At 37.8% G+C, this 24,059-nt stretch overlaps 3 protein-coding genes and 1 pseudogene across 3 annotated transcripts; 3 read left to right on the top strand and 1 right to left on the bottom strand.

The window, feature by feature from the left end:
- Window positions 1-583: 583 nt before the first annotated feature.
- On the top strand, window positions 584-1,352 carry LOC109121673 (polyadenylate-binding protein 8). The gene is given in 3 exon segments (XM_019216497.2): window positions 584-767; window positions 968-1,160; window positions 1,163-1,352. Coding segments are annotated over 3 exon segments (396 nt in total). The 5' UTR covers window positions 584-608; the 3' UTR covers window positions 1,207-1,352.
- A 383-nt stretch (window positions 1,353-1,735) lies between these two features.
- On the top strand, window positions 1,736-7,884 carry LOC100259166 (uncharacterized acetyltransferase At3g50280-like; annotated as a pseudogene).
- Window positions 7,885-14,157: 6,273 nt separating this feature from the next.
- On the top strand, window positions 14,158-16,040 carry LOC132252644 (protein ENHANCED PSEUDOMONAS SUSCEPTIBILITY 1-like). The gene has a single exon (XM_059734576.1). It carries the CDS (start codon window positions 14,486-14,488, stop codon window positions 15,848-15,850), a length of 1,365 nt encoding a protein of 454 aa, XP_059590559.1. The 5' UTR covers window positions 14,158-14,485; the 3' UTR covers window positions 15,851-16,040.
- Window positions 16,041-20,815: 4,775 nt separating this feature from the next.
- Window positions 20,816-22,400, bottom strand: LOC132253262 (uncharacterized). Its single transcript, XM_059734997.1, has 2 exons — window positions 21,112-22,400; window positions 20,816-21,004 (listed from the first exon to the last, which is right to left on the bottom strand). Exons 1-2 carry the CDS (start codon window positions 21,632-21,634, stop codon window positions 20,976-20,978), a joined length of 552 nt encoding a protein of 183 aa, XP_059590980.1. The 5' UTR covers window positions 21,635-22,400; the 3' UTR covers window positions 20,816-20,975.
- Between the last annotated feature and the right edge of the window lie 1,659 nt (window positions 22,401-24,059).

Raw genomic sequence — 24,059 nt, forward strand, 5'->3', positions numbered from 1 at the left:
CCTTGCAACTGAACCTTTCAGAAAAATTGGTAGTTTAGCATTGTATTAGAACAAAGATGAACTTGACGGCTGGACCTGATCTTTTGTTTTCTATAAAATTGAAATACTTATGTCATAAAATTCAGTAATGTACCATCCTTATTTAATTTTTTTTATTTTTTTATTTTTCTGTTGTCATGGTGCACCGTTGAATTGAATCATGGACACCGCTGGACAAGCATACGACGACTGTAAGAATTTTATCTCGAGATTTTTTTTGACAAGTGGCTTTCGAGTTAGGGGCAACTACCAAGCGAATTTAGAATACGGATACAAGTTGGCCTTTCAATATTGAATTATGCAGATGATGGGTGATGCTTCCGGGGTCACGTTGGTAAAAAAAACACAAGAAATGAGCAACCCTACGATACTTCCTTTACTGCAAAACAATTAAGCTTATGTTGCGACTTGTGACTTCTTAGCAGTCAAAACACTGTTCATATTTTGACTTCAACCGCGGAAAAGGTCAAAATGATATTTCAAGGACAATAATTAAAAGAATTGACCTGCCCCTCAGCCCCTCCTTCCGCCTGTCTGGAGGTCCATAACACAAGCACGCTGTTTACCACATGAACAGGAAATCAGTTGCTGCTTGGCCGTCAATAACAGAACAAGATTGGACCCGCCCTTGCCGGAGAACTACTTCGGGAACTCCATTCATACAGCCAATGCCCATTTCAGCTTTGGCTTCAGCTCTTGCAAATGCAACACCTGATCAGCAAAGAACAGTATGCCCATTACCCTAATTATTGATGATACCTTAGTTTGCGTTGTATTAGTAGCCTTTTACGTAATTTTCTTTTTCTTCTGCTCTCATTATTGTCGATACCTTAGTTTGCATTGTATTAGGAGCCTAATTTCTTTTATTTTATTTTATTTTTTATGGTGCTCATGTTGTTGTTTCCGTTTTTATTTTTATGGTGGCTAGATGCTGGGCGAAAGTTTGTACCCTCTCGTGGATCAGCTGGAGCATGAGATGGCAGCCAAAGTGACAGGCATGCTTCTGGATATGGGCCAGACTGAGTTTTTGCATCTGCTCGAGTCGCCAGAGGCTTTGAAGTCCAAGGTTGCGGAGGCCATGGACGTCCTGAGGAATGTTGCTCAGCAGCAGGCTAACAGACCGAACAACTATCCTCACTGTCCCTGAATGATAGCCTTGTTCCCTGAGTGTGTTGGGTGGGACTTGAATGTGGTTCCAGCAGTTTAAATTAAGTTTCTCTGCTAGTGAAGGCTCTAGATTTCATTTGATATGGAGTTACATTAGCCATAGAATTCTGAAGTTTGAAACATATTGTGTGTGCTGGTTTTTGGTGATAAAGTTTGGGATGCTATATACTCTATGTTTTGATATTGACAATAGAGTGTTCTATTGAGCAATTTATTATGTGGGTAATGTCATGCATGATATCCATCCTCCAAATACCTTTTAAAAGAATGGGTCCATCTATGGCTGCCAGTCTTTCTTGCAGGGCAACCTTTAAGAAAGGAGAGCCATAATTTTTGCAAAACCGATTCAGAATAATAATGGTTAAGTTGTCTTTTCAACATTTTGATATTATTGTTATGCAGGTTATGCTTCTACATCTAGTTTAATTCAATAAAAGGACACCGTGAAAGGTGTAAGACAAAACAAGAAAAAGAGCATGTCTACAACACATCCTTACTGCAAGTCTGCAAAGCAATTAGGGCTGTGTTCTGAGCAGTCAAAACACTGGTTTATACCTACAGGTTATTATTATTACAACTTAAATTCACAGCATTGTTTCATATTTTGATTGGATCTAGTCTTTATCAGCAACTGCGGGGAAAAGGGTAAAATTACATTACAAGGACAGTCGTTAAAATAATTGTCCTGCTCATATGCAGCTACATCAACCAGAGCCACCCATTAAGAATGGAAGGGAGAAGCTGAAGATAAGCTATTGGCTTCCCTGAACAGAGGAACTCCTCGGTGGTCTAATGGCAACTCCGACTGTTCGGCTCATCTCAGAATGCTTTATCAAACCAAAGTTCACTTCAGAAGAGACAAAGGAGCCCTGTTACCTCACACCATGGGACCTTGCCATGCTCTCCGTCAATTATATCCAAAAGGGCCTTCTCTTTAGCAAACCACCTCTGTGGATTATCCACAAAACTTCATGGCAACTCTCTTGGACAGGCTCAAGGATTCTCTCGCTCTCACACTCGACCATTTCTACCCACTTGCAGGCCGCCTTGCAACAAAGAAGGAGGACAGTTCACCCTCTTACGTGGTCTTTGTAGATTGTAACAACAGTCCCGGAGCGAAATTCATCCACGCAGCTGCATACATGACACTATCTGACATCGTTTCACCAATTTATGTACCCCAAGTTATCCAATCATTCTTTGATCATGATAGGGTGATTAACCACGATGGTCGCACCTTGTCTTTGCTATCAATTCAAATCACAGAGCTTGTGGACGGCATCTTCATTGGATGTTCCATAAATCACAGCATGGTTTATGGAACCTCTTTCTGGCATTTCTTCAATGCATGGTCTGAGGTATTCACTGCACAGGGGAAGAATAGTTCCATAACACTGTCACGCCCACCCATCCTCAAGCGTTGGTTTCCTGATGGCTGTGGTCCAATTATCAACCTTCCTTTCACTCACCATGATGAGTTCATCAGCAGATATGAAGCACCCGTTCTCAGAGAGAGAATTTTCCACTTCTCATCAGAATCAATAGCAAAGCTCAAAGCAAAGGCAAATGCACAGTGCAACAGCAACAAAATCTCCTCTTTCCAGGCATTGTCCGCACTTGTCTGGAGGTCCATAACACGAGCGCGCTGTTTCCCACATGAGCAGGTAACCAGTTGCAGGCTGGCCACCGGTAACAGACCAAGATTGGACCCGCCCTTGCCGGAGAACTACTTTGGGAACTCAATTCAAACGGTGAGAGGCATTGCCACTGCTGGTGAACTGCTTGAACATGATCTTGGGTGGGCAGCCTGGCTCTTGCACCAGGCTGTGGTCGGTCACACTGACAAAGCTGTGCGTGGCTGGCTTGAGTCATGGTTTCAATCCCACTTTATTTATCAGTTAGGCCTGTTTTTTTATGAAGAATTTGAAGAAAAATATGAAGAATTTGAAAACAAAATATGGAGGAACACCTCAATTCATTCTGTGATACCTTCCTTTACAATGAATGAAAGCATAAATAAATAGCCTACGGATATGAGACAATTCCGGAATGGAATTTCCCTTACATGGAAAGTGAATAAACTCTTACATGGGAAGTGAATAAACTACTCTTACATGGAAAGTGAATAAACTACCTTGCTAGAATTACTCTTAAATATATAAACTACTCTTACATGGAAAGTGAATAAACTACCTTGCTAGAATTACTCTTAAATCAATTATAATAAAGGCTGTACATTACACTAATTAGGGAAGTAAACAGAGGATGCTGGCTTGATTTCCAACACTCCCCCTCAAGCCGCGTTGTAGATGTTGATCATTCCAAGTTTTTTTGTCAGATCTTCGAAGTTAACTCGAGCAAGAGCTTTTGTGAGAATGTCAGCCGTTTGACAGTTTGTCGGAGTGTAGCTGACTTTGAAAACTCCTTCTTCAATCTTTTCCTTGATAAAGTGTCGATCTATCTCCACGTGCTTAGTTCGATCATGATGAACCGGATTCTTAGCGATACTGATGGCAGCTTGATTGTCGCAGTATAACACCATGGGATGCTTCAATGGAACCCGTAATTCTTCTAACAGCCTGTTCAACCAGATTCCCTCGCAGATACCTTGTGCCATAGCACGAAATTCTGCCTCAGCACTGCTACGGGCTACCACTGACTGTTTCTTGCTTCGCCATGTAACCAAGTTCCCCCAGACAAATGAACAATAGCCTGAAGTTGATCTCCGATCAGTCACTGAACCTGCCCAATCTGCATCTGAAAAAATCTTAATCTCTTTATTTGTTGTTCTTTGAAAGAAGAGACCCTTTCCCGGTGTCATCTTGAGGTATCTCAATATTCTGATCACAGCAGTCATGTGTTTTTCGGTTGGATTATTCATGAATTGACTTACCACACTAACGGAGAAGCCGATGTCTGGCCTTGTATGAGAAAGATAGATGAGTTTCCCCACAAGACGTTGATATCTTCCTTTATCAACTGGCGCACTTCCATCACTTTCTTCCAGTTTGACAGTTGTATCCATAGGTGTTTCTGCCGGCTTGCATCCTAGCATTCCTGTTTCATTCAATAAGTCTAGAACGTATTTGCGTTGTGAGACTGCTATACCTTTCTTTGACCTAGCAATCTCCATTCCGAGAAAGTACTTGAGGTTTCCAAGATCCTTGATCTCAAATTCCTTTGTCAGTAATTTTTTAAGTAAGTCAATTTTCTCTTCATGATCACCTGTCAAAATTATGTCGTCCACATATACAATGATAATTGCTAGTTTCCCTTCTGGGAAGTGTTTCACAAATAATGTGTGATCGGATTGACATTGAACGAATCCGTACCCTTTCACTACCTTAGTGAACCGTTCAAACCAGGCCCTGGGAGATTGTTTGAGACCATACAAGGATTTTCGGAGTCTGCAAACCTTGTTGAAATTTGATGTCGTCTCAAGTCCAGCAGGAATGTCCATGTAAACTTCTTCCTCTAAGTCACCATTGAGGAAGGCATTCTTCACATCAAGTTGGTGAAGCGACCAATCGAGATTAGCTGCCAAGGATAAAAGTACATGAACAGTATTGAGCTTGGCAACTGGAGCAAAAGTTTCTTGATAGTCAATGCCATAAGATTGGGTGAATCCTTTGGCAACCAACCGAGCCTTATACCTGTCCACATTACCATCTGCCTTGTACTTTACTGTGAAAATCCACTTACACCCAACTGGTTTCTTACCTCTTGGGAGGTCAGTAATTTCCCACGTACCATTCTTTTCCAGCGCCCGAACTTCCTCATCGACTGCCGCCTTCCATTTAGGATACTTGAAAGCTTCCTGAATATTCTGAGGAACTTGTATCTCTGTGATGCTAGAAGTGAATGCACGAAACGTAGGTGATAGCTTATCATAAGAAATAAAATTTCCAATGGGATGCTGAGTGCATGATCTAACTCCTTTCCTCCAAGCTATGGGCATATTAAGAATATCATTTTCTAACTCGGAATCAACAGTACCATCAGGAGCGTTGTTACCTGGAAGTTTGCTTGGATTAGGACCTGGTTCTGCCTCATGGGTTTGTTGAGAAAGTGCTCTTTCCTCCGTTTCCTCTTGGATGTGCTCCTTATCCCACAAGTCAACAATGAACTCGGGTTAATTAAATGACTCTGGAGGAATGTGATTTTCAGTGGTGATGGGTGACTCACTGAATGACTCAAGATCCCAAAATTGATATTCCTGAGTTGAATTCTCCCCCTGAATATCGTTTTTGGGATAGTAAGGCTGGGTTTCAAAAAAGGTGGCATCCATTGAATTGTAGAATTTTCTTGTGACCGGAGAGTAACACTTATACCCTTTTTGATTTGAAGAATACCCAAGAAAGATGCACTTGAGTGACCTAGGATCAAGTTTACTTCTATGTTGTTGATTGATATGAACAAAGACAGAGCACCCGAAAATTTTGGGTGGGACGGTGGAGATGAGACGAGTAGTCGGAAAGGATTTTAGGAGTGTTTGACAAGGTGTTTGGAATTTTAGTACCCTAGACATTAGTGAGGTACATTCATGGATCATCTATGAATGATTTTGGAACATTCATATTGATGAGGTAGGCTGCCGTAAGGACAGCTTGCCCCCAGAATAATTTTGGAACATTCATGGAGAACATTAGTGATCTAGCCACCTCTAACAAATGCCTATTTTTCCTTTCAGCGATTCCGTTTTGTTGTGGGGTATCAACACATGAACTTAAGTGAACTATCCCTTCTTGTGCTAGAAATTCTCCTAGAATGGAATTGAAATAATCCCTAGCATTATCAGACTTTAGAATTTGTATTTTTGACTGGAATTAGGTCTGAATCATATTTTTAAAATTTTTGAAAATTTGACTCGTTTCAGATTTTTCTTTCATGAGGAATACCCAAGTTAATCTAGTGTGATCATCTATGAATGAGACAAACCACCTAGTACCAGTTACATTTTTTATTCTTGACGGACCCCAGATATCGCTATGAATCATTGAGAATGGACTAGACTCTTTATAGGGTTGAATGGGAAAATGAGACCGGACTTGCTTTGATAATTGACAGATTTCACACTTAAAGGATTTTGGATTTTTATTAAATAATGAAGGAAATAAATGCTTGAGATACATAACATTTGGATGACCTAAGCGATAGTGCCACAACCTAATTGCACTATTGTTATTTTGACATGAAACCGAAAAAGAATTACTACCAACTGTCATTTGAGGTTGTTCTTGTGGATCGTGGCGCTCCTTAAGAATGTAGAGTCCAGAGCATTCCTCAGCATTGCCAATCGTCTTCCTCGAATCCAAATCCTGAAATTCACAGTGAGTGGAGGAAAAATTAGTAATACACCTCTTTTCCTTAGTGAGTTTACTAATTGACAATAGATTACAGTCTAAGTTAGGAACAAGGAGAACAGAGTTGAGAGTAAGATCCCTTGATAGCACAACTGAACCTGTTCCGGCAACCTTTGACAGTGAACCATCTGCTATTCGGACTGTTAAATTATTTGGACATGAGTTATATGTATCAAAAATTGTCGCATCTCCCGTCATATGATCAGATGCTCCTGAGTCCACTATCCAAGGTTTTTTACGTTTCTTACCAGCAGTGAAGGCACTCAAAAAATTACCTTTGTGAGCCAAGGTTCCGGAACCAATGACCTGGTTGGAAGATGAGCCAGTTTGTGACTGTATTGAAAAAAGAGGAGACAGTAGTTTCTGAAGCATCTCCATCTGATGAGAGGATGAAGACGATGAGATGATGATATCAGAAGTAGAGGATGATGAGTTGGTAGCCATTCCAAAGGCTGGACCGTATTTAGGCATAAATTAGAAGAATAGAATTGAGTAAAAAAAAACTGACTAAAGATGAAGACGATGAGACAGGATTAAACCTGCTCTGATACCATGAAGAATTTGAAGAAAAATATGAAGAATTTGAAAACAAAATATGGAGGAACACCTCAATTCATTCTGTGATACCTTCCTTTACAATGAATGAAAGCATAAATAAATAGCCTACGGATATGAGACAATTCCGGAATGGAATTTCCCTTACATGGAAAGTGAATAAACTCTTACATGGGAAGTGAATAAACTACTCTTACATGGAAAGTGAATAAACTACCTTGCTAGAATTACTCCTAAATATATAAACTACTCTTACATGGAAAGTGAATAAACTACCTTGCTAGAATTACTCCTAAATCAATTATAATAAAGGCTGTACATTACACTAATTAGGGAAGTAAACAGAGGATGCTGGCTAGATTTCCAACATTTTACCCCAATAGCGTAATGATGGGGAGCTCGCCCAGATTTAACAAGTATGGAATTGAGTTTGGATTAGGGAAAGGATTGGCAGTTCGGAGCGGTTACGCACACAAGTTCGATGGGAAAGTGTCATGTTACCCGGGACGTGAAGGAGGAGGAAGCATAGATTTGGAGGTGTGCCTACCGCCAAACTAGATGAGTGCTCTTGAATCCAACCAGGAGTTCATGGAGGCTGTCTCTTTATTACCTCAGGTACTTTAGTTTTCATATCTGTAATATGCAGAAACTAATATCGTAAACTTCATTAGAGTCTCTTTTTTTCTGTTTCTTGCTTGAATAAACACTTGTCTTTGTGCCAACGTCATTCATATATTGCAAATTCAGACAATATGACCGCCGCGTCGGGCTATAAGATAAGATACCGCTGTTGTACTACTTGACTGGTAAGAAAAAGCTTCCGTAAGAACTGGAAGACTCTTGTATGTACGGTAACCCTCTCTTCCGCTACTGGTGGATTGTTGCACAGAAAGGCCGACAGAAGCAACCTTTCTTAGCGCTCTTTTCAAGCGCTTGGCTTCTGCTAGTGGCTGGCGGCAACATCACACCCCAAGACTCCAAGGCCATGAGAATCCATTCTTTTGAACTTTATTTGCTAGTTCTCATCTGCAATAGCACCATGAGGTTTGGCATATCACCTGTTCATTATTTATATCAACAGTCCACATTCATGGGAGAATGATTGCTCTTTTAGCATCGCATCCCTCGCTCAATTCGTTCAACAACAAACTAGTTACTTGCATTATTTGAATATTACCACGTACTTGAGTTGGTTGATGTTTTCCAGTCCACTATAAATTTGAGATGCAAAGGGAGTTTTCAAGGGAGTGAATGTACTCTTTCCCCTACAGGTTCTCATAATGCAGGAAAATTGGATAGGAGAGTATGATGTCCCCACTTGAAGACATTTCGTATATTTCAAAATTTTTATTTTAAGGCATCTAGATCATACAGGTTCCCAACGAAATAGTATTTCCATGGATGATCATACCATACCGTTTGAAGGAAATGTAATCATTAAAACCAGGGGAAAAGTTACTTCAATGCCCAGTGACTTCTTTGTAAGAGACCTACTGGACATGGGCTACAATGCAAGTGGGGGCCTAAGAAAGACAACCAGAAAAAGCCTCGAGAAGACATGAAGTTAGCAGCTGATATTCAATCATCAGGATGCTTTAAAATTCGTGTCCTCTCAGAGCAAGAAGTTGTAGGCTTTAGCCACATGTTTAATACAGCTGAGCAATTCACAACCATTATGCTCCTTTATTTCTTTTTCTTCTTTTTTTTTTCTAGGAAAAAACAATAGAAAGGACAGGAAAATGCTGAAGATAGCTTCAGAAAGGAACAGATTTAAAGTAATTTTCAGCATTTTCTTTCCATTTCCATTCTTCTTCTAAGATTCAAAGGTGCACTACAGTCAGAACCAGATAACTAAAATCTCACCTTTGCAAAATGTAATATCTTGGCCATATTCTCCTGCATTATTAAAATGTGTCTCTACATGTTAGAATAAAGAAACAGATTGGAAGCAAGGAAATCTACCAAGATGAAGCTGCACTGCATAGCTGGTTAAAACTTCAACGATGGCAAATCCCACCCTTAACTTTTAAAATACACTTGCTAGGCGCTTTTAATATATTCCTTTGCTCGCCTATAAAAAAAACCTTCAAAATATAGGGGCACCTACAAAAATTAACAAGACAAATTTGGAGGACATAAATGCTAACGGGTTGTGATTCATATAAGTTTGGTGGTAAAGAAAGTTGATAGTAAATTTAATAACGAAAATCTTGAACACAAGGGTGCTTGATGAATGAGCAGATATCAGAGCACCAATTACTTAGCCGTGTTGCAAATCACTTCAAAAAACGCTGAGGGGGAATCTGCCAATAATTACATGATCGTGCTGACTGATGAGGTGAACCCAAGCGTATGACAAAATGTTTTGCCAGAGGGCCCAAAAGATATCGTGGAATCAAATACTATATAGTCAGCAATTAAGAAAATCATCTCCTCTCTCGAGGACATTTTCTCCTTTTTGGCCGTGTATATATATATGATTTGTATTTTTTGCGCTCTTAATTTAAAGGTTACTTTCATGAAAGATATTTATACTATTAAAAGACAGTATTTGGGTACTATTTATTGAAAAATGCCTCAAATTCCTAATCTGTATAAATTCTTTTTATAAAGAATATCATACAAAATATTTCGAAAATTGATATGTAATTATAATGTTAGATTTTTTTTATAAAATAAGAAACGTTATTAAAAATATCTTATAAATATTCCATCTCAGAAAAAAGTTATGACTATCAGAACAAGTTCATCTAATTTTTATGATATGATGGAATGATTATCTTTTATTTGTTGATGTAGGTATAGTTTGTTGAACTATGTTAAAACTTCATATACCTTTGTATATTTTTTTATCTTTACATTTTTGAACTAACATTGTTTGCATTACAATTTTTACTAATACAACAAACTAACATCATAACTCATATTGAAGATTTCTAGAAGAGTTAAAAGACAACATAACACATAAAATGATGACAAAAGAAATTTTAGAAAATTTTAGTTTAAGGTGGAGTTTTTCTTTCATTGGGATGTGACACTATGTATCATATAAAGAGACGAATTATTGAATTAATGAAATTTCATTCAATGTGGAAATTATTGGATATTGTCTTAAATTGCTCATTAGTATAGAATCAATTTTTAAAGAATAATATATAAAATATTTGTTTTTGTAATATTTGGATTTTCTTATAAAATAAAAAAAGTTATTAAAAATATTTTCATAAATATTTTAGCTCTAGGAAATGTTATAAGATATAGATGAAGACTAATATGTGGTGAATAGCCATATAATAAAGAATGGGTGGGAATCAATAGTCATGTCTAGTTTTTGACCTCTAATATTTTCTATGATATAATGATTAAAATTGTAAACTGTTTTATTTTTATAAAGCTTTCGCTAGCATAACACTACTTCTGACCTAAAAAATGTAGAAAATTCTAATTATTTATATTTAAACATAATAAGTTAGGATTTTATAAACTCAAATGGCTCTTTTATGTATATCTTTTTTCAAAATTATATCAAAACATGCTTGAACAGTTTTAAGTGCTTGGAATTATCAAAGATGTGAGGGATCAATTGTAATGAGTTATTTAAATGATATATTATGAATTCAAAAAAAAAAAAACTTTAGGAGTCAAGATACCTAAAACTTAGCTAAAGGGGACTGGTAGAGTATTTTATGGAAGCAAGATTCTCAAGCCTCATACTCTTTTTTAAAAAATGAAAATATCTTCTCTTTTATTTCTCCTTATAATCTTTGGAAAAGAAAACCCCTCCATATTCCTCTTTAATGTTGTGGAAAAGAAACTAAAATAAGTAAGCATATGACAATGTTTATACTTCAAATATTTTTAATATAAATATTTTTTCTACTAATATTTTTAGGAAAATCATTTATCATTTATTAAATGTTTTCTTAAAAAGTGCTAACTATAAGTTAATTTTTCATAGCTGGAGCATGAGATGGCAGCTAAAGTGACAGGCATGCTTCTGGAGATGGACCAGACTGAGGTTTTGCATCTGCTCGAGTCGCCAGAGGCTTTGAAGTCCAAGGTTGCGGAGGCCATGGACGTCCTGAGGAATGTTGCTCAGCAGCAGGCTAACAGCCCAACCGAACAACTAGCCTCACTGTCCCTAAATGACAGCCTTGTTCCCTGAGTGTGTTGGGTGGAACTTAAATGTGGTTCCAGCAGTTTAAATTAAGTTTCTCTGCTAGTGAAGGCTCTAGATTTCATTTGATATGGAGTTACATTAGCCATAGGATTCTGAAGTTTGAAACATATTGTGTGTGTTGGTTTTTGGTGATGAAGTTTAGGATGCTATACATTCTATGTTCTGGTGTTGACGATCGAGTGTTCGATTGAGTTGCTTGCATCATGGTTCAAAGTCGCGGTATCGGTCATTGACTCGGAGGGTCCCGAGGCATATCGGTCTCGGTGTATCGGTTTGGTATCGGACGATACGTAAAATAAGCTAATTAGAAAATTCAAAAAATTATAAAAATATTATGTAAATCATCAGAAAAATATATACAATTAAATAAATTAATAAAATAAAATTGTATTATATTTAACATTATTTAAATAGTTATAAAAGTATTTGCTCAAAGTTATTTATAATAATACTAATAAAAATAAATATATCGGTCTCGAAATCAACTTGAAGTCAACTATAATCAATATGATCTTTAGAGGTAAGATCTACAGACGGGGTGCATAAATAAATTTTTTTTTTATCAATTTAGACTAATACATCAACATAATTATTATTTTAAGCAATTACTTAAATTATTAACCTCCTTCTGAGGTAATATTAATACATTATTTCTTTAAACAAATTTTAATTTAATTTTTTTATATATAATTAATTTTAATTATATTTGATTTTTTTTTATATATATTTTTATAAAAAATCATGCATGAAAATTTTATTTTTCTTAATATATTTTTGAAGAAATCATTTTTTTTCCATAAGCTTAAAACACCAAATTTTTATTTTTTTATTTTTTTATACAGAAATACATGGACCACAGGCTTTTATGAATTGAACTTGGGCTGGGCCTAATCTGGTGGGCTGAACCCGTAAAAATATGTCATGGTGCTGAGCCACATAGGATCAAAACCTATCTTCTCCTATCTTCCCTCCACTGAAAGCAGAGAGTGCGATCTGCAGAGAGTGTGATCTGTAGAGAGTGAAACCGCCATGGCCATCTCTCTCTTCTCCTATCTTGCCCTCCACCGTGGACGCTCACGACGTTGGTTCTGCCGGTGGTGCCATCAAATCCTATTTTCTTCACTGCACAAAGCTCTTCTCTGCTCCCAAACTCGGAATGAAGGTTGTTTAGCCGGCGTTCAGTCACCGTTGCGGCACCAGCAGCGCACCAAAGATGAAAAATCTTCACTCCTGATGTCTCTAAAAATGTTGATTCTTGTTGTGATGGGTTTCAGAATCTGTTAGATTTTTTTTTTTTCCGAGTCGACCGAGTTAACTCGGGATATCGGTCGAGTCATCCGAGTCCAACCGATTCAAAGCCGAGTTTAGGTATAAATTGTATCTGGTATCGGACTCGTCGCGGTCGGCGTCGAGGCGGATACGACTCGGCCGAGTCGTACCGGACTCGACCGATATTTTGAACCCTGGCTTGCATATTCCAAACCACAGAATTCTGACGTTAAATAGATACTATGTTTGATTTTGTGATTAAATTTTGGACTTAGACATTGCTATAGTTTTGGTGTTGATCATGGCATTTTCTACGGAGTTTCTTGCACTATTTCAAGTATCATGTCTTTCTCTTGCTTACATGTGCTTGACTCTAGCCTTAATCTAAAATATTTCTTACCAATTCATACGATGTGCCTCACCTAACTGATTTTGTATATCTTCTCTTCTCATTTGCTCTGCGTCTGCTTTCTTTAGCTGATTTGATACGACCGTCCTGAGTTGCACCCTCAGAAGTCAAAAGCATGGTGGCTGAGAGATAATAAATTTTGAGAGCATTGATGGACCATGTGAATTGAAGGGGACCCAAGCCTCAGGGGTCTTGCTGCATAAGTCGAAGTGCAATAGGATGCTACGAATCCTTAAAACTAGATGTTTTCTTTTTGGTGTGTTCCTATTTCGTTTGGTATTGGGGATGATTAACTCAGGGCCCATATTTCACAAATTAAAATAGAATTTGTTTTAATAGTTTATTTTAGGAAGAGCACCCTTTAAATTAGAACAGTGTGCTCGCTTGTATCATGGACCTAGTTGTATTTCTTCCTCACGGTATTAACGACTGCACACATTAATCGCTCTCACGTTGATGATAGGCCATGTGCCCCGTTATCAATCCACAAGACAAGTTCAAACATATTCAATTTCCATTTCCATGATCCTAATTGGAATATTTCGCAGCAGGTGGCCTAAGAGGCCTAGTGTGAAAGTTGTAAAAAAAAAGGACGAAGTATCCTAATGGACTACAATGATCAGGATAGAAAATCCTCATTTAGCTTTAGGCCGACGTGGCCCCCAACGGCACCACGTTTTCAAAGCATTACAAGAAACGTACAACCTTCAAAATCTTTCACCTAGATTTTAAACGACGGCTACATTTCATCTTCAGAAACCCAAGTTTGAATTTTCATTCAGTTCAATATTCCACTAGGTTAACATAATCAGAATCCTTAAAAGAAGAGCCAATGTCGAGGTTATTACTAAGCAAGCAGGTTCTTCGTTTAAGTCTATTTAATTTATTTCCCCCATATGCAAGCGCCCGAGTATAGAAAAGGCTTTGAGCAATTACGTGTACGTTTAATTCAGTATTGTAACCACAAGCACCCACCCGGCAATGGTTCAATTCAGTTCTGTAACCACCAGCTCCCACCAACTTTCGGTGGACTCTTCAAAGGAAGCGGCGTGAAGAAAGTTGAGAAATTTCTCACGCAATTCGGTTTATTTATTTATTTTTCTGTTGTCACGGTGCACCGTTGAATTGAATCATACAGCAATTCATTAAGTGGGTGACGTCATGCTTGACATCCATCCTCCAGTTTTGGCTCATCCTCCAAACACCTTTTAAAAGAATGGGTCCATCTATGGCCTTTGAGTTAGGGTTGAATTGCCAGCCCTAATTTTTGGAAAACGGGTTTAGAATCATAATAGTTATTATTATTACAATCTAATCTCACATCATTCTTTTCATATTTTGACTGGATCTAGTCTTTTCCAGGCAACTGGGAGGACAATCATTTAAAGAATTGAGATGCTCATCTGCAGCTTTATAAATCACAGCAGCCCATTAAGAATGGTAGGGAGAAGCTGAAGATAAGCTATTGGCTTCCCTGAACAGAGGAGACTCCTCGGTGGTCTAATGGCAACTCCGACTGTTCGGCTCATCTCAGAATGCTTTATCAAACCAAAGTTCACTTCAGAAGAGACCAAGGAGCCCTGTTACCTCACACCATGGGACCTTGCCATGCTCTCCGTCAATTATATCCAAAAGGGCCTTCTCTTTAGCAAACCACCTGATGTGGATGATCCACAAAACTTCATGGCAACTCTCTTGGACAGGCTCAAGGATTCCCTCGCTCTCACACTCGACCATTTCTACCCACTTGCAGGCCGCCTTGCAACAAAGAAGGAGGACAGTCCACCCTCTTATGTGGTCTTTGTAGATTGTAACAACAGTCCCGGAGCGAAATTCATCCACGCAGCTGCAGACATGACAATATCTGATATCCTTTCACCAATTTATGTACCCCAAGTTATCCAATCATTCTTTGATCATGATAGGGTGATTAACCACGATGGTCACACCTTGTCTTTGCTATCAATTCAAGTCACAGAGCTTGTGGACGGCATCTTCATTGGATGTTCCATAAATCACAGCATGGTTGATGGAACCTCTTTCTGGCATTTCTTCAACGCATGGTCTGAGGTATTCACTGCACAGGAGAAGAATAGTTCCATAACACTGTCACGCCCACCCATCCTCAAGCGCTGGTTTCCTGATGGCTATGGTCCAATTATCAACCTTCCTTTCACTCACCATGATGAGTTCATCAGCAGATTGGAAGCACCCGTACTCAGAGAGAGAATTTTCCACTTCTCATCAGAATCAATAGCAAAGCTCAAAGCAAAGGCAAATGCACAGTGCAACAGCAACAAAATCTCCTCTTTCCAGGCATTGTCCGCACTTGTCTGGAGGTCCATAACACGAGCGCGCTGTTTCCCACATGAGCAGGTAACCAGTTGCAGGCTGGCCATCGGTAACAGAACAAGATTGGACCCGCCCTTGCCGGAGAACTACTTTGGGAACTCAATTCAAACGGTGAGAGGCATTGCCACTGCTGGTGAACTGCTTGAACATGATCTTGGGTGGGCAGCCTGGCTCTTGCACCAGGCTGTGGTCGGTCACACTGACAAAGCTGTGCGTGGCTGGCTTGAGTCATGGTTTCAATCCCACTTTATTTATCAGTTAGGCCTGTTTTTTGACCCCAATAGCGTAATGATGGGGAGCTCGCCCAGATTTAACAAGTATGGAATTGAGTTTGGACTAGGGAAAGGATTGGCAGTTCGGAGCGGTTACGCACACAAGTTCGATGGGACAGTGTCATGTTACCCGGGACGTGAAGGAGGAGGAAGCATAGATTTGGAGGTGTGCCTACCGCCAAACTCGATGAGTGCTCTTGAATCCAACCAGGAGTTCATGGAGGCTGTCTCTTTGTCCCCTTAGGTACTTAGTTTTCACATATGTAATCTGCATAAACTAATGATGTAAACTTCATTAGTCTCTGTTTTTCTGTTTCTTCCTTGAATAAGCACTTGTCTATGTACGGACGTCCTTCATATATTGCAAATTCAGATAATATGATGTGATATCGAGGCAAAGTAATTATAAAGCAAATGTTAAGTTGTTATGTCAAGCTACCAAACAGTTCCACATCATATCTGCTAAACCTAATATAAGACTATATGCCCCCTCCACGCACAACAAAGATAGGACTTTATAGAAGGATGGTCAGCTTATCTTATGGAAGGTCAAAGCTCGACTTATTTAATGGTTATTCAATTCACTTCATCTGTAAACATGGACATTTCGGACTAGATGCCAGCCACTCTAATAATTGAGCAATGAACTCCAGTTTCCAGCTGCAGATTTCAGTACTCCATATTTAACTAGCAAGAATATTATTGATTGATTTAAGCTTTCCCTCCTGCAAAATTAGCATACAACAGATACGCGGTGAAGAGCTGTTAACAGCTTCATCACACCCCAAGAGTCAAAGGCCATGAGAACCCAATTTTTTGGACTTTATTTGCTAGTTCTCATCAACCATAGGCTATAGCACCATGAGGGACTTTATTTGGAATTTGGTAGTAGGAGCAAAATTCAAACGGAGAAAAAAAATAATCAGATTATAGAATGAAATTGACTACTTACATCATCAACATTGAGAGGCTCCTTGAGATGTCACACCATCTGCAGAGTGGTTTAACAAACAGAATCCTAGCTTTCTCATTTTGGTGGTCTGTGAAGTACCTAGCTCCCGTTATAACAGTCCAGGTAACATATCACTAAACTCATGCTTTTATGTGGAAAAAACTATTAAATAAGTTAGTAGTACTTGCATCCAAAAATATAAAGACCTGAGATCAGACCTTGGGAGTTGTAACCTCATTAAACTGCACATGCGCCTATGGGAAAGAAATGTTACCATCCAATAAAGAAGAATACCCTGATTTCATATATACTGGAATAGTTAACTGGGTGAATACCCTAACTACATATGTACTGGAATATTTAATAGGGTGAATACTCTAACTACATATGTACTGAAATATTTAACAAGGTGAATACCCTAATTTATATATACACTGGAATCTCCTGATTAAAAACAATGAGTAGAAAAATAATAGCGGAAGCATACCTGAATCCATTGAAGGAGAAACCTTATAGAAAAAAAAAAACCCTTTGAGATGGTCTTCCAATTCTAGCCACTAGATTCTGTGTCAATTTCTCTCTGAGAGGATTTTCAGAAATTGGAATGCGTAGTCGTAGAATGGGGACCATAACCCTATTTATAAACTGCTAGGGCAGTTTTAACTTTATCACAATTATATTTCTGCCCCTCATAGAAATAATAATTGTCTAATGGTATCTACACAATAATCTCATGACAATTATACCCTTAAGCCAATTAATTAATTATTAATTAGATCACTATATTTAGGCTTAATTAAATGATAGCACACACATTTTAATTATTTGCATGTGTGGCCCAAATTATAGATTAATTACAAAAATTAATCTAACAATCTCCCACTGGGCCACATGCATATGTAATCAAATAAATGTGCTTAACCTTATGAGCTCAATTTGCTATCATGTCCTTAGGGTATATCCGAACAATCTCGTCCATTAACTATACTGACATAGGATCAAGGTGGTCTATGTTACATCAATCGTTACTAGACCAATCAATGGTCACATATATCTGCATAGCTAAATGACATAGATCAATCATGAGTGCATAGCATGGAAATTACATGCAATGTGATCTATTCATGCCTATTTCCAACTGGTCCTACTTAACTTTATTGAGATAAAATCTTTAGCATAATTTAACAGAGTGCAATGAAATGAATACTTTATTTCTGCAGAACACAATCCAAATGTATAGATAAAGTCTAAACATAACATAGAGCAATATACAATGAATAATATAAACTCCCACTAAATTTGGATATCCTCAAATGAGACAACACCCATATGAGCAGTGTGCTCATGAAAGACCTTGGGTGGTAATCCCTTTGTAAGCGGATCCGCTATCATGGAGTTTGTTCCAATATGCTCTATGGATATCTGTCCACTCTGTACTTTTTCTTTTACAACTAGGAACTTGATATCAATGTATTTTGATTTTGTAGAGCTCCTGTTGTTATTGGAATATAAAACTGCTGATTTATTGTCACAAAATATCTTCAATGGTCTTTCAATACCATCCAGAACGCGCAGCCCAGTGACAAAATTTCGTAGCCATATTCCTTGATTGGATGCCTCATAACATGCTACAAACTCTGCTTCCATGGTGGATGAAGTTACGAGTGTCTGTTTGGCAGACCTCCATGAAATTGCTCCACCAGCCAACAGATAAATATAGCCTGATGTGGATCTTCTGCTGTCTTGGCATCCAGCAAAGTCGGAGTCGGAATACCCAATCAACTCTAATTGATCCAATCTCCTATATGTAAGCATGTACTCTTTTGTTCTCTGTAAATATCTCATAACCCTCTTGGCTGCTCTCCAATGATCCATTCCAGGGTTACTTAGATATCTGCCTAACATGCCAACAATGTACGCAATATCCGGACGTGTACATACTTGAGCATACATTAGACTCCCCACAGCCGAAGCGTAAGGAATCTTTTGCATTTCTTGACTTTCTAAATTATTTTTAGGGCATTGATTAAGACTGAATTTGTCTCCTTTAGCGACAGGGGTATCACCTGGTTTGCTATTTTGCATGCCATACCTTTGGAGGACTTTATCAATATAGGTCCTTTGTGACAATCCTAAAATACCCCTAGAACGATCTCGGTGTATCTGGATTCCTAAGACAAAAGAGGCATCACCAAGATCTTTCATCTCAAAATGTTTTGATAAAAATCTCTTGGTGTCGTGCAATATGCCAATATCATTTGTGGCTAGCAATATGTCATCGACATATAAAACCAGGAAAATATACTTACTCCCACTGAATTTGTGATACACACATTCATCCATAAGATTTGCCTCAAAACCATATGAGACAATAATTTGATGAAACTTGAAGTACCACTGACGAGAAGCTTGCTTGAGCCCATAAATGGATTTAGTTAATTTACAAACCATATTCTTTGAGTCTTCGGACACAAAATTTTCTGGTTGTACCATATAAATTGTTTCATCAATGTCACCATTGAGAAACGCTGTTTTAACATCCATTTGATGTAACTCAAGATCATAATGTGCAACTAGTGCCATGATTATCCTGAAAGAGTCCTTCGTAGAAACTGGAGAGAAGGTCTCTTTGAAGTCAATTCCTTCTTTTTGAGTAAAGCCTTTAGCTACAAGACGTGCTTTATATATTTCTACATTACCATTTGAATCCCGCTTGGTTTTAAATATCCATTTACAACCAATGGGTTTCGTACCAACTGGTAATGGGACAAGTTCCCAAACTTTATTGTCTTGCATAGATTTGTACTCTTCATTCATGGCTTCAATCCATTTATGAGAGTTGGAACTTTTCACGGCTTGCTGGAAGTTGATTGGATCATCTTCCATCATTCCACTTTCTACCTCACGTTCCTGGAGATATACGATATAATCGTCCGAAATTGCATTTCTCCTCTCTCTAGTGGATCTCCTTAATGGCATATTTTCTTGAGGTTGTTGAGTTTGTTCTTCAGAAGTAATGTCCTCATTTGCAATTAAGGGTTGAACAATATTGTATGTTGGTTGAGGATCCAAATTTACTTCTTGATCAATGATAGGTAGTGAAACCTGTACATTATCAATAGCAATAGTAGATCCCTCTTCCTCCTCAAAGACAATATTCCTAGCCTGATTTCTCCCCCCAAACTCAACATCCTAAAAAAATGTTGCAGTTCCCGTCTCAAAAATTGACCTAATAGCAGGATCATAAAATTTAAAACCCCTTGATCGCTCTGCATAGCCAATAAAGTAGCTGCTAACTGTTTTAGAGTCCAATTTCTTTTCATGAGGCTTATAAGGTCTCGCTTCAGCTGGACATCCCCAAATATGAAAATGCTTTAAACTGGGCTTTCGACCCGTCCAAAGCTCATAAGGCGTTTTAGCAGCTGCTTTAGTTGGCACCCGATTTAGGATATAAGCTGTCGTTTTGAGTGCTTCACCCCAGAGTTTTTCGGGTAAAGTAGAATGACTAATCATACTCCTTACCATGTCCTTAAGGGTTCGGTTTCGTCTTTCTGCTACACCATTCATGCTAGGTGATCCTGGCATGGTGTATTGAGGGACGATCCCACATTCCTCTAGGTATTTAGCAAATGGTCCTGGACGTTGTTCACCTGATCCGTCATATCTACCATAGTATTCACCACCACGGTCAGATCTGACACTCTTTATTCTTTTGTTGAGTTGCAACTCAACTTCTGCTTTAAATGTTTTGAACACGTCCAATGATTGTGATTTCTCATGTATAAGAAATAGGTAGCCATATCTTGAATAGTCGTCTATGAATGTTATAAAGTACTGTTGACCATTCCAAGATGCCGTAGGGTATGGTCCACAAATATCTGTATGAATTAATTCTAAGACGTCTGTAGCTCTATTGGCACCCAATTTCTTTGTTTTGGTCTGTTTTCCTTTAATACACTCAACACAAATATCAAAATCTGAAAAGTCAAGTGAATCCAAAATCCCATCGGACACAAGTCGCTCAACTCTGGATTTAGAGATATGACCTAAGCGTTTGTGCCACAATGAGGCCGAATTATCTTTATTCAATTTACGTTTTGTACCTCGTGATTCCACATGCAAGGTTTCATTATAGGACGGAACAGTTTCCAACAAATATAGATTATCATAAACATTAAGCAAACCGGTTCCTACAGCATTTGAATTAATAGATAATGTAAATTTATTGTTTCCAAATGAACAACAATAACCTGATTTGTCCAAAACAGAAACTGAAATTAAATTCCGTCTGAAAGACGGTACAATAAAAGTATCTATTAAATCCAAAAAATAACCAGATTTCAATAATAATCTAAAGTGCCCTATTGCCTCTACTTCTACCGACTGACCGTCTCCGACATAGATGCATCTTTCAGCATCACTTGGTTTTCGGTAACTCAGGCAACCCTGCATAGAAACACAAATGTGAGTAGTAGCACCAGAATCTAACCACCATGTGTTTCTAGATACTGAAGCTAAATTAACTTCAGAACAGACCAAAGTAAGAAACATACCTTTCTTAACACGCCAAGCAGCATACTTGGTACATTTTTTCTTAGTATGTCCAGGCTTATTACAGAAAAAACATGTTACCTCAACTTTCTGTTTCTTTTGTTCTGGACCATTGGAAGCAGCAACCTTATTATCCTTATTCTTTCGTTTGCCCTTATCCTTCGAAGTGCTAGCCAGATGAGCACTTTCGGTCTTGTCTTGCTTCAATCTCTCTTCCTCTTGCACACAGAATGAAATGAGCTCATTAAGAGTCCATTTATCCTTTTGACAGTTATAACTGACCTTGAATTGATTAAATTGTGCAGGAAGAGAGATGAGAACCAAATGCACGAGTAAATCATCAGATAACTCGAGTTTCAAAGCCTTAAGTTTTGAAGCAAGATGAGACATCTCCATGATGTACTCCCGAACATTACCCTTGCCTTTATACTTCATTGAAATCAAGCGTGCTCGTTTCAGCCTTATCGTTTTTGGCAAAACGCTTCTGAATTTCCGCAAGGAAGTCACTGGCATTAGTAACCTCATCGGTTACCGCACCCCTGAAAGCTTCTGGAATGCCGCGCTTCATGATCATAAGACTTAGCCTATTTGAACGTTCCCACTTACCCCAATAAACATCATCCTCTTGAGTACTTTGCTCATTGAGTTCATCGGGTTTGGGCATTCTCAAGGCTAAGTCTATATCCATGCAGCCTAAGAGAATCATCATATTCTCTTTCCAGTCCTTAAAATTAGTCCCATTTAACATAGGGACATTATTGATGTTGGCAGATATAGAAGTGGTTGATATAAAAGCTGAATCCAGAACAAAATAAAATGAATCAAATAAACCATCATGCTCACATAAAATAAGCAATTAAACACATAATCTTTAAATTTAAAAGCAATTATGACATTTCAAGATACCTAGCACAACATTAATATCAAGTCTTTGGACAGTAATATTAACTGTAAGTGGTACTCTTGTTGTAGTGATCAAACATTGATGATAAGTTATGTCAAATAATAAATCTATCTTTGGATTGATTTATTATTCACATTAAGTTACCTTTATAATCATCACATATTTATCACCATAGGTATGTATGCAATTTGACCAAATATTAACTTTCCTTTGGGCCAGTTAATACCCGCATGAATCACATACACACAAATATCTAACACCCCGAACAGACTAATCTACACGAAAGATGTCACTTTGGTGATTTTCCGCTTTAATTAGCCTATTTAAAAATGCTAGATCAATAACTTAAATATTAATATCATAAAATGCTATTAAATAACAATAATAATAATAATAATAATAATAGTAATAATAATAATAATAAAAAAAATTTATCAACTCAATATTTCATAAATCTTAATCCATTGACATATATATATTAAAATAATAACTCAAAGAATTAATCAAGGAGTAGGCTCTGATACCACTTGTTACCATCCAATAAAGAAGAATACCCTGATTTCATATATTAATCAAGGAGTAGGCTCTGATACCACTTGTTACCATCCAATAAAGAAGAATACCCTGATTTCATATATACTGGAATAGTTAACTGGGTGAATACCCTAACTACATATGTACTGGAATATTTAATAGGGTGAATACCCTAACTACATATGTACTGGAATATTTAACAGGGTGAATACCCTAACTACATATGTACTGAAATATTTAACAAGGTGAATACCCTAATTTATATATACACTGGAATCTCTTGATTAAAAACAATGAGTAGAAAAATAATAGCGGAAGCATACCTGAATCCATTGAAGGAGAAACCTTATAGAAAAAAAAAAAACCCTTTGAGATGGTCTTCCAATTCTAGCCACTAGATTCTGTGTCAATTTCTCTCTGAGAGGATTTTCAGAAATTGGAATGCGTAGTCGTAGAATGGGGACCATAACCCTATTTATAAGCTGCTAGGGCAGTTTTAACTTTATTACAATTATATTTCTGCCCCTCATAGAAATAATAATTGTCTAATGGTATCTACACAATAATCTCATGACAATTATACCCTTAAGCCAATTAATCAATTATTAATTAGATCACTATATTTAGGCTTAATTAAATGATAGCACACACATTTTAATTATTTGCATGTGTGGCCCAAATTATAGATTAATTACAAAAATTAATCTAACAAGAAAAAGAGGAAAATTAAGTTGTTCTTGATGCCATCAATTAACAACAGCAAATTGAGCAGTGGAAGTCCATTGGAAATGGGAGACAAACTACATTTTGTATGAATAACAATAACAGAATAATACAAACCAGCTAAAAGTTGAGCCCCATCGATTCTTCAGTGGGATGATCAAGGGGGTATGAAAAAGCAACCAATGATCAATCCTTCAGAAGTTCAAAAAGATTAGGGACAGAGCAGAGTAGAAACGAAGTCAAACAGGCCTTACTAAATCCTAGTGCAGGAAAGCTAAGCATTCCCCTTGAATGGTCCTAAAATTTACATGTCATGCAAAAGTGAGGAGCACAGATAACTTTCTAAATTTAAATCTAACAAGAAACTGAATATCAGCCCGCTAGCATGGACAAAAAGTCAATAATCTCAGACTAAAAGAGGAGAAAATAATTTTTCAGGACAGTAGTTATTTCAAGAGGCTGAGAAGTTTCCCCGAAACCTCTTTGTATGCCCACGCACTGATAGCTATCCAATTTTGTCCTATTTATTGCATATAAACTGCATCCCCTTGACGGCTGAAATGTCGAAACTGCAAGAAATCATTAAGGAAATAAAATAAATACAATAAAGGGAAAAGCTACTTCAATGTTGAAGAATTTCTGTGTGAGAAACCTACAGGACATTAGCGATAATTACAATGCAATTTGGCATTGTTATATGAGGGCCCAAGAAAGACAACCAGAAAAAGCCTCATGATGTTTAGCAGCTGATATTCAACCATGAAGATCCTTTCAAAGGCCCAAGAAAGG

The sequence above is a fragment of the Vitis vinifera genome, chromosome 18, assembly GCF_030704535.1.
Source record: "Vitis vinifera cultivar Pinot Noir 40024 chromosome 18, ASM3070453v1".
Classification (NCBI taxonomy): domain Eukaryota; kingdom Viridiplantae; phylum Streptophyta; class Magnoliopsida; order Vitales; family Vitaceae; genus Vitis; species Vitis vinifera.